The sequence below is a fragment of the Carassius auratus genome, chromosome 18, assembly GCF_003368295.1.
Source record: "Carassius auratus strain Wakin chromosome 18, ASM336829v1, whole genome shotgun sequence".
Lineage (NCBI taxonomy): Eukaryota > Metazoa > Chordata > Actinopteri > Cypriniformes > Cyprinidae > Carassius > Carassius auratus.
In genome coordinates, this window is record NC_039260.1 from 1,984,341 (window position 1) to 2,000,596 (window position 16,256).

Genomic DNA, 16,256 nt, shown 5'->3' on the forward strand with positions numbered 1-16,256 from the left:
TAACAACATTCTATTAATTGATTATAACCGTGTAAAACAATTTTCTTACATATTATATTTATTCAAATAACAGTGCTTCTGATATGACGTTTACATATGCAATTCTCCTGATATGTAATAATAATGGATATGTTATTTATAAAAAGTCGTGGCAGCTCGGTTTTAGGGGATGAGTGCCATGGCCATGCCGTTGACTGATTGAACTCTAGATTTTTGTACGTCACTGAACGGCAGCCAATCAGCGTAAAGTGCTTAAGCGTGTGCTGATTTGACGCTGGTCAGTGACGTATGTGGTGGGTGTGTCCCGTCGTCACACGAAGAGAAACACGAAACACAACACAAGCAAGATCGAATTGCTGGACGAGGCAAGCAAGATTATATAATATAAATGAAAAACATGTTATAGTGCATGAATTATAAAGTTGTTTTGTTACCAATATAATTTTTGCATTAATCGTTTATTAAAGCAGATAAAGCATGTTTTCTTGTATGCATGTACTAATGCTTCGAAGCTGGGTTAATAGTTTCTAAATTGTATTTTAGATTAATATATATTTTTTTTAAGTTGCATCACTTACAACAAAGTAATGGTGGCAAATAGCAATACCATAATACTTAAGTTTTAAAATACTCATGTATTTACATGGCACTCACAAGGATATTTAAAAATAGCATGGTTCTTAATAAATGCATGTGATTCGTCTCCCACTCTCTTACAGGAAAGCTGATCATGTCTTCTCCAGAAATTGCTTCTTTATCCTGGGGCCACATGAAGGTCAAAGGTTGCTCCACATCCTACAAAGACTGTAAAGTGTGGCCGGGTGGCAGCCGAGCATGGGACTGGCGTGAAACTGGCACAGATGTAAGATTAACACCCGATCACACTGTAAAGTCATCCTCAATTTATAATTAAAAATATAATTTGATATGTTTTCCTAAACATTGCAATGCATTTGAGACATTTACTCTTTACAGTACAGCAATGCCCAATATAATTTACATTATTTGATTCGTCAGTGCATAGTAGCAAGATGCATCTACTTTTTAACTACTATTTTCTACATTTTAGAATAATAATAAAGCTTTTAAAACTATAAAATAACAAAAATAGAAGTATGGACACTACCTAGTAGTGACCAAAATGTGCAATATATTATCTTGTTTTTGGAAAAGTCTGTTTTGAATGTTATTTATTAGAGTTCTGTCTAAAGTGCATCTGTGCTCCTGCCAGCATTATCCAGGCGTCCAGCCGGCCGACCTGGAAGAGGTCCTGAGGAAAGGAGTGCAGACGCTGGTCATAGGAAGAGGGATGAGTGAAGCTCTACAGGTAACCATGTGAATTTGCTGATCAGCACTGTACAACATCTGAATATTGCAATCCTTAAAGGAACAGTTCACCCAAACATGAAAAATCGCTGAACATTTACTCACCCTCAGTTCATCCAAGATGTAGATGAGTTTGTTTCTTCATCAGATATGGAGAACTATAGCATTGCATCAATTGTTTTAAGATGTTTTAATTAGTTATTTGGACTCTCATTCTGACGGCACCCATTCACTGCAGAGCATCCATTGATGAGACACTTATGCAATGCTACATTTTTCCAAATCTGTTCTGATAAAGAAGCATTCTGATGCTCCGGTGAGAAAATTTTCAGCAGATTCAGCAAATATTACTTTAAATAAGCGAATCTGCATTTTTTTTTTTATGTTTCAGGTGCCTCCATCCACCCAAGATTACGTGAAGCAGCAGGGTGTTGATATCAGGGTGTTTCAGACCGAGCAGGCCGTTAAAGAATATAATGCTCTGGTGGGACAGGGAGCTAAAGTCGGTGGGGTCTTCCACTCCACCTGCTGATCACATCATTAACATACCAAGCTAATTCAGTTAATTGATTGTTTAAAGTGCCTTACATCACAACTGAACATTGTTTTCTTAGTATATGCTTCTTAACTTGCACTCTAAACTACTGGAGCATTGTTTTTCCATTGGTAAAAATGTTATTTGCTTTATAATCATTAAATGATTATTCTCTGAATGTAGGCTGTGAAGATATACACCATTTTCACACACACAAGTGATACAAATGAACAAAGCATTTATTTCAGATAAAAGGTAAATTTGAAAACACTTGATTTTGTGTTGGCTGTTAATTTGACGTATATACTGCCTGGCTTCCTCGGGTCAGCGGCGAGTTGGTTTGGGCATGATGAAGACTTTGACGGGTTTGCTGAGGTGGATTGTGCCCTCGATGCAGCTCTCGCTGGAGGGCAGGCCGTCCATACTCTCGTTCCACGCAGGTTTAGAGACAGACTGTTTACTGCTGCTGGAGCTGTAGGCCAGGAGCAAGCGCACCTCAATCTGACAGGCCTCTGAATGTAAAAACAACAGTTATTTTAGTATCACTCACATACTATTATAGTTTTCAATAATAGTTTATATTTTTTGATTTACTGTTTAAATTCAGCATTTTTGTCTCGGTTTTTCATTTTTATTTAGTTTGATATTTTAGTACATAAGTTAAAACTAAGTACAAATGAAAAATTTAGCATTGGAAACTAGCTGAAACAAAATAAGTTAAACTTTTTTTTTTTTTTTTACATTTTATTTCTTGAGAGTTTATTTACTTTCAAGTAACCAAATGTTTAAACATAATAAAAAAAAAAATAAGAACAAAAAAATGTGTTGCACTTTAGATTGCATTCTACTTCATGCTGTGATTGTTCTCTTATTAAAATGACTGGAATGCTTTCAGATGATACTACTATTATAGAAATGTACATGTTAAAAGTACCATGGTTTTACATAGTATATAAAAATCTCTTAGTGACGTCTTCCTGCAATTTGTTAGTCAGCATAATCCTAAACTGGTAATTTTCCATGCAACTGAAAATAATAATATTATATTCTTTTGAAGAACAAGCATCATCAGACTCTCACAGACTAATGCCACACTTCCACAATTATTAACATCATTAAAAGTTCTTTATATTTTCATTGTTTTAAATAACATACATTTATAATACTATACTCTGTGTTTTCTTACATTGGCATTAAATTACAGAAAGTGTTTCTATAACAAAAGCTGCTTTCTCTTTTCTGATCCTTTCCTTTTTTTTTGTAAGGTCATGGAATGCAATCGTGGATTTTTTCTTTCATTATTGCAGCAAGTGGAAAGGCAAAAATTATATTTGCTGTAGTTTCTGTTGTCCACTATATTTCACAACTATGATGACTTGTGTTTCTGAAAACCCTGGAAATGCGATAAGGTCTATAAGAACAGGAACATGTATTAAGAAAAAACATTGATTTTGATTTTCTCCAAGGCAGAAATGTATTAAGCCTCAGTATTCTGCTGCTCACACAGACACTCACAGATATAAAATAACTCATGTGTTGTTGGACTGGATGCAGGTCTATTTATATCTGTGGAACTGTGAAGAGTTCATGCTGTTTGCTGCCAGCAGAGACGAATTTGTCATGGTGTTTGCAGCATTATTTTATTCCAGGACAAAATACAAAGAATAGCTACTGCACAATAATCCTCAACCAAAAATATACAACTGATGTCTTGATGTGCAAGTGTTTATTAAGGCACATTGCAGAAAGAAGACATACCTGTCCATGCAGAATGAGAGAGATAAACCTGCGTGATCAGTCGCACACGTCCAGGTCCTGGGGTCCTGAAATCTCCAGGTTTGGGGTGGATTATGTGAGACTGTCCATCTGGATACAGCACCTGAAGAAAAAATGAATAATGTGCATGAATTGTACAAAGATTTTATTAAATCATTTTATGCACAAAACACTATTTTCAATGAAGGTTTACTAACATTTATGCAACTGGCAGATGCTTTTATCCAAAGTGAACAGAGGTGGGTAGTAACGAGTTACATTTACTTCGTTACATTTACTTGAGTAATTTTTCAGGGTAACTAATACTTTTCGGAGTATATTTAAAATTGGGTAGTTTATACTCTTACTTGAGTAAATTTTTTGGGAAAAATCTGTACTTTTACTTCGTTACTGTGGGCGACGCTCCTCTCGTTACTTTATCTTAATGCAATAAATGTTATAAATGGTTCAGTTTATTCCAAACGCGCCGTCTACTTTTCTCTGGACAATGAGCGATGCCCATTCGCTAATGATTCATTCTTTTGAGTCAATTCTGTTCAAAGGCTTGATCAAACCAATTGGCAAACGAATGAATTGGTTCATGAATCAGTTTGAATGAGTCGTTCAGTTCCCTGAAGCAACGCGCTGAGCGTCTGAAGCGGTTTATTCAGAGTTGTAACGTTTAAGATCATCAGCAGCGTTGAAAACGTGGATATGGAACTGCACTGAATTGAAAGCAAATCTGCAAAGGCTATTATTTGCTTGCGATGGAGATCCTTATTAGATGAACGTGTGTGCTGTCTACTGTTTAACAGGTAATAACTTGAGCTACATTCGATTACAGTAAACGATACCACTGTGACATTAGTTTGTTGTACGTGTGTGGCTTATAACAGAGGGGAGTCAAGTTGAATGCAGCTTCCAAAAGAAAAAAAATAGCCGATTAAGATTTTATTAATTTTAATACAATCACACCGGTGCGAGTACGTTCAGCAAGTCATATCATCAGCTGCTAAATTCATATCTGTGATCGCTTGCTGGCGCTGAGCCAGAGATAGATGCGTTTTTACAGCGTTGCGCATTATAACCAATCACACACGGTTCTTTTGAATGCAATCAGGCCAATCGGAGGTGTTCCGATGAGTCATCGCTGAAATGCTGGTGCTTCCTTCACTCGCTCACTGTAACCTCTTTCTGGCGAATTCTCTTGTCAGAAACAACAAAGTGCAGATGTGTGTACGAATCTATAATTAAGATATTGATTTCACAGTGTTAACAGTTTCAGTGATTTTAATGGGAGTTTCTGAAAGGGATTAAAATCTAGACTGTCAGTGAAAATGATCTTTAATAATGTAAATGTTATTTGCTCTCTTTCTGAACAATGAAAGATTAGTAGCAATATTTATATCACATTAACTTTCAATGTTAAATTCACATTTAATATAAAGTCAGTCGTATTAAAAATATGTTATGGCATGAAACCTATATCTGTTACTTAAGTAAACAGACAGGGTTTTATAATAAATTGGAGTAAAGGCTGATGAAATATATACATTTACACACGCACACATACATTATGTACATTTATCTATATATCTAAATAAAATTAGGCTCCGTATATATGACCCAAAGTAACTAACTACTTGAGTAGATTTTTTATCCGATACTCTTTTACTCTTACTCAAGTAACTATTCGAGACTAGTACTTTTACTTTTACTTGAGTAAATATTTCTAGAATTACTTTTACTTTTACTTGAGTAAAGTTTTTGGGTACTCTACCCACCTCTGAAAGTGAATTCATTCAGGTAAAGGTTTATCACTTCATGCATTCAAAGGGAATCAAAGCTATGAGCTTAGCATGCATAGGTTGGGATTGAAATGCATCAGTCAGGAACTGACTGGATGGGGAAACATGTCTACAATCGATTGGAAATTTCTTTCTTATTTTTTTTTTTTATTTAACTGAAAAGAAATGAGGTTAAAGCCTCTGACCTGCACTTTGACTGTCGTCTGTGGATCTTGTACGTGTTCAAGAGTAGCATCGATGTCTAACGCCACCACCAGACCAGAGGTGAATTTCAAAGGGTTGTCCGATTCTCCAGTCGGCTCAATAATTGTCGCTGACGCTCTGTGGATCTGACAAAGCAAAATAAACAGAAAAACAATGATTCCAACAAGCATTTGGAAACAAAACGATCAAGAACTTCCTGAAGCAGATCCACAAACCTGCTCGGGTAGTTTGAGATGGATGAATCTGCTTTGCCGCAGTGTGGTCTGAAGGATTTTAACCAGATCTAGAGGCTTGCAGGCCGTCAGCCTGGGCATCAACTCCAGGAGTTTCTCCACAAAACTGTCCTGAAAATGGGGCAACTCTATCATGAAGAGTCTGAGAATGGAAACACAGGAACATTCAATGATTGTTCATACATAACAGTATTTAAGATTGAGATCTTAATCATCTTCGATTGATTTTACCTCTGAAATGACTCCACATCCTGCAGGAACTTCTCACAGACACCAAGTACACGGTCAACCCTGTTGTTTGGAGGAAGCAAGATGATCAGTTTCAAGACTTTTCTTGCATTACAAAGGTTTATTAGTCAGTGCTGACCCTTGTTTGGATCGGGCCGTCAGGATGAGCTGTAATGCTTTGGCCTGCAGCCGGACGTTGTGAATCGTGGCGATCTGCTGCGTCTCCAGACCGCTGTACAAGAACTCCAGCTTATAGGTCTCATCCAGGATCTGTCACACATTACAAAGGAGTTTAGGGGAAAGTCTGGTGGCTCTGATGGCTCAGGTTCAATTTAATGTCGGTAGGAGATACCTGTCGAGCGGCTGTTGAAACTTTGGCGTTCTGTTTAAGACAAAGCGGCACAGCCATGGTCCATAACTTCTCCTGAAGTGCCTGGGTTTAAAAGAAAAAAAAATTAAGTTATGGATAATATGCCTTATTATAATTAATACAGAGTTTACAAGAGTTTTATTAAGTCTCTTTTGCTCATCTAGGCTGCATTTATTTGATCAAAAATACAGAAAAAGCTGTAATATTGAGAGATGATATTACAAATTAATTAAAATTACCACTTTCTATTTTAATGCATTTTAAAATTATATTTATTCTTCAGATGCAAAGTTGAATTTCCAGCATCATTCCTCCAGTCTTCAGTGTCACATGATCTTCAGAAATCATTATAATCTGATTTGCTGCTCAAGAAGCATTTCTTAGTATTATCAATGAAGAAAACAGTTGCGCTGCTTCATATTTTTTCATGCATTTATTTTTTTCAGAATTATAAAAAAAAAAAATAGAACGTTCAAAAGAAAAACATTTATTTGTACTATCATAAATTATTTTACGGTAACTTCTAATCAACTGCATCCTTGTTGAATAAAAACGCCCAACTTTTTGTATGGTAGTGTATGTAATTATATTCAGTAACAACAATAATGACTAGGGTTTTACAGCTTTCTTTAGAAATCAGGAGTTGTGCTATTGAAGTACTAGCAGTGTATTATATCTGTATTCACTTTGGTAAGCAGCAGCTGGCAGTGCAGGTATGTGGCACAGAAATCTGCAGATCCGGCTAACTCCGTCTGCAGCTCCCCCAACCGCTGCAGATCTCTGTATGAGACACAAATCAAACAAACACTTCATTAAAAGACCTTAAATTAATAAAGTGGTAGTGCATTAAAGGTCTGTACCTGATGGTAAACTCCAGCAGATCCTGAGCACCGGGTGTTTCCAGGTTATGAAGGGCGCTGACCCGAATGAGACTGTCCTGGAGGAAGTTCTGTGCCGACTCCAGGCTCCCGGATCCCACGCCGGACACCTCCAGACCTGAACCAGCCGTCTGCTTTCTGCCCGGCAACTGAGACGAACACCGAAGATAGGGAACATAATTAAACTGAATGTAGAGAGATGATAGCATACATCACCGTTCAAAACGAGGGTCAGTATGACATTTTATGTCAAATGACATTTTTAATTTCTCAGGATTGCTTTAACTTGATCAATGTCTTTATTTTCACTTTTGATCAATTTCATGCAATTTGAAAGCACGAGCTTTTTCCAAAAACATGAGTTTAAAAAAAAAAACTAAACTTGTGAACGGTAATGTATATTATACTAAAAAAACCAAGTGAAAAGCTGGATATGAGGTGTTTATCAGGCAGGTTTCTCACTCGGAGGTGTGGGACCAGGTGGGACAAGCTGTCACGCAGGTAGGCGTAATGCCGAAACGTGTGATCCGAGAACAGTGCTGGCATGGTGGGACAGGATTTGGCTGCATTGAAGACCAGAACTAAAACAGCGATGTCTGAATGAACCCAGGTCAGGAAAACAAGCATCTGAACAGATACGTGAATATCTACAGCTCAACAGACGGGAAACAGAAATGATTCAGCAGCAAATAAACACTGTTTAGAAATGCATTTCAGCCTGAATATTAAGATCAGTGTCATTCCTGCCATTCAGTATTCAAAGCAAATTGCTTTTTTTTTTTTTATTCAGTCACTGTTCACTAAAGTCTAAAACTTAAATGTGTCCCAGGAGCACAAAACCAGTCATCAGGGTCAATGTTTAGACATTTAGATTTATACTTCATCTGAAACATGAAATAATAATATTTCCATTGATGCATGGTTTGTTAGGATCAGACAATATTTGGCTGAGATACAACTATTGAGAAATCTGGAAACTGAGGGTGCAAAAAAATCGCTTTGGAAGTTTTCCAAATCAAGTCCTTAGCAATGATTATTACTAATCAAAAATTAAGTTTTGATATATTTACGATAGGAAATGTACAAAATATCTTCATGGAACATGATCTTTGCTTAATATCCTAATGATTTTTGGCATAAAAGAACATTTTTAATTTTGACCCATACAATGTATTTTTGCCTATTGTAACACATATACCCCAGAGACTTGAGACTGCTTTTGTGCTCCAGAGTCACAAATGCCATGTAAAAAGTCACATGCATTAACATGTTATCATGTCAGGTGTGCAGGATACAGGCAGGGTCGTCCATGTCTGGTTCTGGGGTGTCGAAATACGGATGTGTGCTCAGCAGCTCAGGGACAATTGGCAGCACCAGAGTTGGGTGTCGAGCACCGAGGAACTTCAAACATCTGGAAAGCAAAAGGAAAAAATAAATAATACTGAGAATGGTGATGGTTTACAGTGAAGAACGGACAGGAGCAGTCACTAGAACTCACTTCCAGACTGAGTTGCGATCGGTCGGGTACTTGGTGAGGTTCTTCAGGAGTTCCACGAGCGCCAGCTGGATGCAGTCTTTAGTGGACACATTAGTGTAGCAGAGCAGCTCATGCAGGGCCTCGCGAATGTCCCGCGATGAGTCCTGCAATGAACCGCCAATTAATAGATCTGATATTATGGCTGAATAATTTGGGAAAATGTCTAATTGCAATTTTTCTGAAAACATTCTGATTTAAAAAAATGAATGTGCTAGGTTTGCCTTGCTTGTTTGTAGCAAAAAAATTCAAAAACTATTAATTATATTTAAATATGACTATGATAATATAATTATTAGGTGATAATATGATGATAATAATCATTAGGATTATTGTTATTATTACTATATAAAAAAAATTACCAAGAAATTAAATATTACTACTGTGATTTCATTGTAAAACATCAACAACAAAAAAACGTTTGATTATATTTAAATATGACTATATAATAATAATAATAATAATAATTAGGATTATTACTATATAAAAAAAAAATACCAAGAAATTAAATATTACTACTGTGATTTCATTGTAAAACAACAACAACAAAAAAACGTTTGATTATATTTAAATATGACTATATAATAATAATAATAATAATAATAATAATAATAATTAGGTTTATTACTATATAAAAACATTACTAAGAAATAAAATATCACTACTGTGATTTCACTGTAAAAAAAAAAAAACTATATATAAAAAAGAATATATTCATATAACAACGAGGACGATTATAAATAACAACAATTATAACTATTGTTGTTGTTGATGCTGTTACTGTAAGGATTATTGTTATTGTTATAATTTAGAAAATAAAGAGATATTACCATTGTGATATTTCATTGTAAAATAAAAAATATATATTATATTATTATGTCACTGTAGAATATAACAGTGAAATGACTACAGGCTACTAATATTTATACGTTTAAAATATTAGCTTAATTTATATATTTTTAAATGCAAAAAACTGGAGAGAGAAAAAAGGTTCAGTGCTACACTTCACCCTCAAAAGAGACAGTGAATATATATTTAATTCAAAGAATTAAATTCCAATTTTGGTGATTTGATAAACACATACTGCGATTTTGTTGCATTTTGATTAACTGTACACCAGTCGTGGTTCACCTCCAGTACTGCGAGGACCGTGTCCAGCTGGTCTTCTCTGAGCGTGATGTGAGTCGAGATCTGCCGCAACACGTGGATGGACTGCAGCCGCACCTCCTCGATTTCATCATTAAACATGTCCACCAGGAAGTCAAGACACTTCTCAGCAAAGCTAGGTGAGGATTGGGCGAGGGAACATAGCGCCTCTACCGCAGAGATACGCACCTCTGTGGAAAGTGATACCAAATGAATAACAAAGTGCTGAAATATCCTCAAAGATAAATAATAGCAGTGTTTTGAAGTACATACCGTACATCTCATCTTCCAAGCCGTGAACAAAAGCCCCACAGGCTCCAGAGTCGATGAGATTTACACCCGAGGTGTCGACTTTCTCTTTAGGAGCGTCGTCGGCCCATCGCCGTCCAGATGAGAACTCTCCAGAAGCGTACAGTTCTTTTGCTCGTTCGTGAGCAGTACGTTTCCTCTGAGATAGAATGGGAGTAACGTTTGTGCATTTGCATTTCTTGCATGTTATTCATCATTTGTTGCGTGTGTAAATACCCTGAGATCTGACATCAGCTTCTTGTCTAAAGTCTGCTCCAGAAAATGAGGGCTGACTTGATGCATTGATCCCTGAGAGAGCGAAACAGACGGATGGCAAAGTGAGTGGTGAGTCAATCAGAAATGAATCGTGTGGTCATGCTACAAACCGACCCGACACTCACCAGCAGTTTTGCAGCTTGCACTCGGACGACCCATGAGCCATCACTGACCATGTGACAGATCTTCCCAAAGGAGTCGTCCACCAGTCGGATCTCCTCATTGGAGGAGGGGATGGGAACAATACTGTTCATGCATTAAGACAAATCAATGTTCAATCCGTGTCAAGAGACTTCATTTCTGAGTTTCTTGATTTGAAATAACCATTTCAAACAGTGTATGCTTGGAAAGCAAGAAAGCGGTAAGTACACAATGGCTGCCGTCAGCATTACTTACTGTTGAAGGATGGGCACATATAACAAAACACAAAGTAAGGCTTTGAGAGTCTCTACCTCTCAGGATAAAGCTGGCTCAGAACCCAAACCATCTGCACCGCTGCTGAACGAACCTGCTCGTAATCATCGCTCAAGAGCTTACAGGCCTGTCCAGGGGAACACACATTCATATGCAAGTTATTTCTTTTGTAATGTCATGCTCAGTGGAATGAAAAATGTAAATATATATATTACCATTCAAGAAGTTTGGTAAGATTTTGTTTAAAGAAATTGACCCACACAAGAAAGGTTGCATTCAATTGTTTAAAAGTGACAGTAAAGTCATTTATGTTACATTTCTGCTCTTTTGAACTTTTTACTCATCAAATAATCCTAAAAAAAAATGGTTTCCACAAAAAATGAAGCTTTTCAACATTGATAATAATCAGAAATGTTTCTTGAGCAGTAAATCATCATATTAGAAATATTTCTGAAGATCATGTGACACTGAAGAATATACAAATGTATTCACATGAAAACTGTTATTAACAATAATCATTTCTAATATGTCTATTCTGTACTTTTCAACAAATAAATGCAGCCTTGGTGAGCAGCTTTGAAAAAAATCTTATCAACCCTAAGCTTTTGAACAGTAGTGTAAGATTATTTATTATAGTTGATATTGACCTGGTTATAAATAGTCTGTTGAATTTTCATCCCTCTTTCGTGTAGCTGCAGCTGATGGGAGAAAGAAAAACACACTCAAGTCATTTGAAGAAATACAAGTAAAAAAAAAAAAAAAAAAACATTAAATGAATTTTTTTACATGTGGTTATTTAGGGCCCTATGAAATCAGTTTTATTTTTTTCAAAATTCATTTTTTTCCGTTAAAATTTTTCTGGATACATTTTTTTCTTTTTTAATTTATTAAACTCCTTTTTAATCGTTACACTTAATTGTATTAATCAAAAAGCATGTCTAATTAATTAAAATCATAACACTTATACATTTTTACAACAATTTATTAAAAGTTTAACAAAATACACACATTTAGGGCCCTATGAAATGTTTTATTTATCTTCACCATATGTTTTATTGTTACCTAATTATGTGTTTTAGCATGTTTAATTATTTAAATGCATAAAAACAACTTAATTTATTCTTTTTTTCCCTTAAAATAGTCCTATGAAATTTTCCCCCCTCAGAAATTCTGTATTTGTATTTACATTTTTCATAAAACAGCCATTTAATTTTTCTTTTAATTATTGAAAATTAAGCAAACTTTATTTTTTGTTAAACAAAGGGGATTTACTATTAAAATTAAAACATGGAAGAAATGTTGTGTGATTATTCATAAAAAAATGTACATTGTAAGCCATGTACATTCTGCTGAACAATAGTATAATACATTTCTAAAAAATACCTGTCTTTATATTAAACAAGACTTTTATTTTGACGGGTTACCGTGAATACCTTTACAGTTCTGTGTATGTGATATGACGCTAGTTTTACTGAAATCAAACAGTCAAATGCTCATGAAGTGACTGTCAGAGCAGTTCTATGTGTTCACGTCCTTATTTAGAGAGAGACAAATGCTGAAATCCCTGTGAGCGTCACGTGCGCCTCTGTGTGTGTAATAAACAAAGCCGCGCTTCTGCGCCATTCATTAACACAGACACGCAGAACATGCAGGATTCATATTTAAATAGACTTTTCCAGCTTAATATTTACAGATATTAGTCCATATCGTGATTTAATGTAAGTGCAATGACCTACTTTTGATTAATTCATTCAAAATTGGACAAATTCCGTGACATTCCACATTAAACTGTAAATTCCGTTTTTTATGACTGGATTCCGCGATTCCGTCTGCGTTTTCTGCATCGCAGAAATCACAGGGCCCTAGTTATTCCACAGAGCTCATGTACCATGGCTTTAATGGCGGCGGTGCGGACGCGAGGGTCCTGATCCTGGAAGAAGTCACTGATCACACTCTGTACGTCTCGTACTGGAGACGTCTGTGCTCCAGGTCCTGTATCAGTCTCTTTACTGAGAGGTTTATCAACCGTCCCCAGACAGCCCAGCAGCTGCAGACACTTATTCCTCACTCCGAAATAAGTGCTTGAGAGATGCTGAGAAGAAAATATGACATGAAAGTTAAATATTTAACAACTGTAATAATATTTCTGATTCAGAATGATAAAGAACTGCTTAAATCAGTATCAACCGTTGTTACAGGAATGGAAGATATCTTCTTATTTAGTACAATCACCTTGCAGGCCACATCTATAAGTCTCTGAATGACAGCGATCTTGTCTGGGAGTTGACTGCCGATGATCAATAGAGTGTCTAGAAGCTGCGCCAGAACCTGATTGGACTCTAACACAGGCAAAAATCTGATTTCCACACACAATTAAAACAAAGTCATATGCACTGATTTAATTATTCAGTTCTTGACAGTAGTACGTTTTTTTTTCTGCTGACCTAATTGATCAGTAGTTCGGATTTCCACTAAATTAGTAATGCATTTTATTTTTTCTTTATGTTTTATTAGTGAGCTGTTCATATTTTTGACAATCTATATAAAAGACACTTTGGTGAACTATCCGGGGACGTTATTATTGTTAAGTTATGACTCTAAATAAAACAATTGCATTTCATATTAAGAGTCACATAACTTTCTAGTAGAACATTATCACTTTAAATCAAAGACTTACTTTCACTGTTGAGAGTGTTGATAGCATCATCTACTACACAGTCTGGAGAAAAGCCCTGGGTTTTTGATAATAAACCCAACAATGAAGCGATCTTTAGCCTGACAGAGTTATCCGACTCCTGTAGACCACATTACCACAAACACATAGGACACATTTAATAGAAGTAAAAGATAATATACATATTTAACAGAATTTGCAAGTGGAGGGGGAGAGCAAGGTCGAAAGTAATGTGGGACGAAAGTAACAAAGCGATTTTATCAGAGCCTCTTAATGCATTTGCATTCCAAGCTATGACAGCATGTTCAACACGCAACCCTTCACGGAGCTGAGAAATATCACGTGATTCCATCATCGTTTCCCGCAGTAAGGTCCATAAAGCTGTTTTCGAGAACAAAAATTAAATTATTGAAGCGGTAATTTTTTCACATTGGTTTTTCTTGATTCACACGTCAGAGTAATGAACAATCTACGGGTTATTTAGTGCTTCAACACATCCCAAAGTTTGCATTTTCAGAGTTTTTCAGTATAAAAGAAAATCGGGTTTAAATGTCAGGAGTTTCACAATTGTTTGTTTTGTCCCGCTTCAGTGACAAGAAGTGTTTCTTTTGTTTACGGTCCGGTGTATGCTATACTGTGAATTTCTATATTTAATTAAAAAACTTTATGTCATATTATACTAAAAAAATATGTCAAGAGTGAGGGTCAGAAAGACAGACAGAGGTCTGGTTTTATCCAGATGTTTATGAGAGGGCGCTTCTGGCATTTACCTTAGATATATTTAATTTATAAATAAAATTTTGTATGCATTTAGCAGACGCTTTTATCCAAAGCGACTTACAGTGCATTCAGGCTATCAATTTTTACATATCATGTGTTCCCGGGGAATCGAAGCCCCAACCTTGCGTTTGCTTGCTTGCTAACGCAGTGCTCTACCAGTTGAGCTACAGAAACACTAAAATTTTATTTATATTTAGGTTTTAGCCATACCTTATCTTTTACACCTCCACCTATGCATTTGCAGTGTTTCCAGATTTTTTTAAGCACATTTTTTATTTTTGCATAAAAACAACTGGATGGAGACATGAAAAGGCCTACTGTTACATTATGTTTAGAATTTATATTATGCTAATGTAGAATTTTTTATTTTATTTATAAAAATACAATGAAGCTGCAAATAGCAAATATTTTAAACAATTCAAGTTTGCACAGTTGGATTTTGAGACATTTGATTAAACTTAAATTTAAAATGAAAATATGAAAATGTAATTGAATATGTTTGTAGTTACATATCAACAAGGTCATAGTCAGGTTTACTTCATATAAACAGAAGAACATTTTTATATTGTTATGTTACTTTCTTCCCAACCGATGGGGTCGAAAGTAACAATGTGCAATTTATGTTCAAAGTAAAAGTCTATCTAAATTTCTACAGAATACCACCTGGTATTGATAGACCACACTTCAGAGTATATCAATATATGTCTGTCTCCAACATTATCCTTTAAAATTAAGGGTTTTTTTTCTGAAAAATTGTACTTTCGCCCCTCCTCTCCCCTAATATGAGTATCAGTCATGAAGGTTGTGTTGCAGTACCTTGTAATAATGCTCGAGCAGTATGCGCACGACCCCCTCCACGCTCTCAGCCTCCACAGGTTTGCGTGCGAAGTTCAGCAGATGCTGCAGAGCATCTGTGGGGCTGCTGGCTTTACACAGGTCTATGTGAAGAGCAGCTGATTTACTGGGTTTGGTCAGTCGAAGCTTTTTCGCTGGAACCTCCTCAAGAGTCACCTGCTGCAAAAATAACAAAACAAAAACATGATCAACAGGCCCTGATATGAACATTGAGAAAAGACTGACATCTCCGATTATTTTAATTCTGATATTTTCTGACACGTTTTAGACACAACAACGAAACACATAAAACACTGACTATAGTTATACATTTTTTACATTATTATACAACATGAGAGTTTGCTTATCAGACGTTATCAAGTGATGGCAATGAGATGCTATTGTTGCAGGCTCCAAAGATAAAAGAAATGGAAAACAAAGAATCGAAAACATTACGAGAAAAAAAAGGGACAGCGTTAGTAAACAAACAATAAAATAAAAGCACAAACAAGTGCATTTGAAAAATTTATAAACTGTTTTTTCTAGGTTCCTCTGACCAAAAAGACTATTAATACAGCAAATAACATAAACAAATAAATTAATAAATGGTTGTTTGTCATTAGAAAAACACTTAATAACGGTTACAGTAATAATCACGCTAATGCTAAATGCTACATCTGCTTTACCTGTATTCTAAAATTATCAGTATAATATCATAATTATATCCTGTGACCAGCACAATGATGTTACATTGTCTAATCATTATATGTCGTGTTTTATGTGTTCACCTGAGAAACTTTAGAGAATTCCTCATAAACTCGTTTCTTCAGATGAGCTGCCATAGCTTTAGCCGCGGCTGCGCTTCTGCTCTTCTTCGCGCATGCGCTGTTCAGCGGCGTCAGAAGTTTGCGGCGGAACAGCGACACCTCGTGGACGGAAGTCTTCAGAAATCACACATTCAATGAGATAACAA

The 16,256-nt window shown here is 35.8% G+C and overlaps 2 protein-coding genes across 3 annotated transcripts; one reads left to right on the forward strand and one right to left on the reverse strand.

Annotated features, from left to right (window-relative positions):
* Positions 1–244: 244 nt before the first annotated feature.
* On the forward strand, positions 245–2,130 carry aamdc (adipogenesis associated, Mth938 domain containing). Its single transcript, XM_026287030.1, has 4 exons — positions 245–365; positions 720–862; positions 1,232–1,327; positions 1,718–2,130. Exons 2-4 carry the CDS (start codon positions 731–733, stop codon positions 1,856–1,858), a joined length of 369 nt encoding a protein of 122 aa, XP_026142815.1. The 5' UTR covers positions 245–365; positions 720–730; the 3' UTR covers positions 1,859–2,130.
* ints4 (integrator complex subunit 4) lies at positions 2,083–16,215 on the reverse strand. 2 transcript variants are annotated; one of them, XM_026287027.1, is made up of 23 exons: positions 16,072–16,215; positions 15,266–15,463; positions 13,673–13,790; positions 13,228–13,334; positions 12,884–13,087; positions 11,643–11,693; positions 11,034–11,122; positions 10,707–10,827; positions 10,543–10,614; positions 10,291–10,465; positions 10,003–10,208; positions 8,836–8,978; positions 8,633–8,748; positions 7,800–7,933; positions 7,320–7,486; positions 7,146–7,239; positions 6,442–6,522; positions 6,229–6,359; positions 6,093–6,152; positions 5,844–6,003; positions 5,610–5,753; positions 3,620–3,740; positions 2,083–2,373 (listed from the first exon to the last, which is right to left on the reverse strand). In XM_026287027.1, exons 1-23 carry the CDS (start codon positions 16,123–16,125, stop codon positions 2,186–2,188), a joined length of 2,934 nt encoding a protein of 977 aa, XP_026142812.1. In that variant the 5' UTR covers positions 16,126–16,215; the 3' UTR covers positions 2,083–2,185. The 2 variants fall into 2 exon arrangements, with proteins under 2 accessions (XP_026142812.1, XP_026142813.1); XM_026287028.1 differs by having other exon boundaries at positions 15,266–15,460; positions 16,072–16,178.
* Positions 16,216–16,256: the final 41 nt, after the last annotated feature.

What these genes read in the sequence shown, in the direction of transcription:
- aamdc (XM_026287030.1), top strand. Translation starts at nt 731, where the DNA reads ATGTCTTCTCCAGAAATTGCTTCTTTATCCTGGGGCCACATGAAGGTC. An exon ending in GGCGTGAAACTGGCACAGAT is followed by an intron (nt 863 to 1,231) that starts GTAAGATTAACA and finishes TGCTCCTGCCAG; the next exon opens with CATTATCCAGGCGTCCAGCC. An exon ending in GGATGAGTGAAGCTCTACAG is followed by an intron (nt 1,328 to 1,717) that starts GTAACCATGTGA and finishes TTTATGTTTCAG; the next exon opens with GTGCCTCCATCCACCCAAGA.
- ints4 (XM_026287027.1), bottom strand. Translation starts at nt 16,125, where the DNA reads ATGGCAGCTCATCTGAAGAAACGAGTTTATGAGGAATTCTCTAAAGTT. An exon ending in AGCTGATGTCAGATCTCAGG is followed by an intron (nt 10,466 to 10,542) that starts GTATTTACACAC and finishes ATTCTATCTCAG; the next exon opens with AGGAAACGTACTGCTCACGA. An exon ending in ACCTGGTCCCACACCTCCGA is followed by an intron (nt 7,487 to 7,799) that starts GTGAGAAACCTG and finishes TGTTCGTCTCAG; the next exon opens with TTGCCGGGCAGAAAGCAGAC.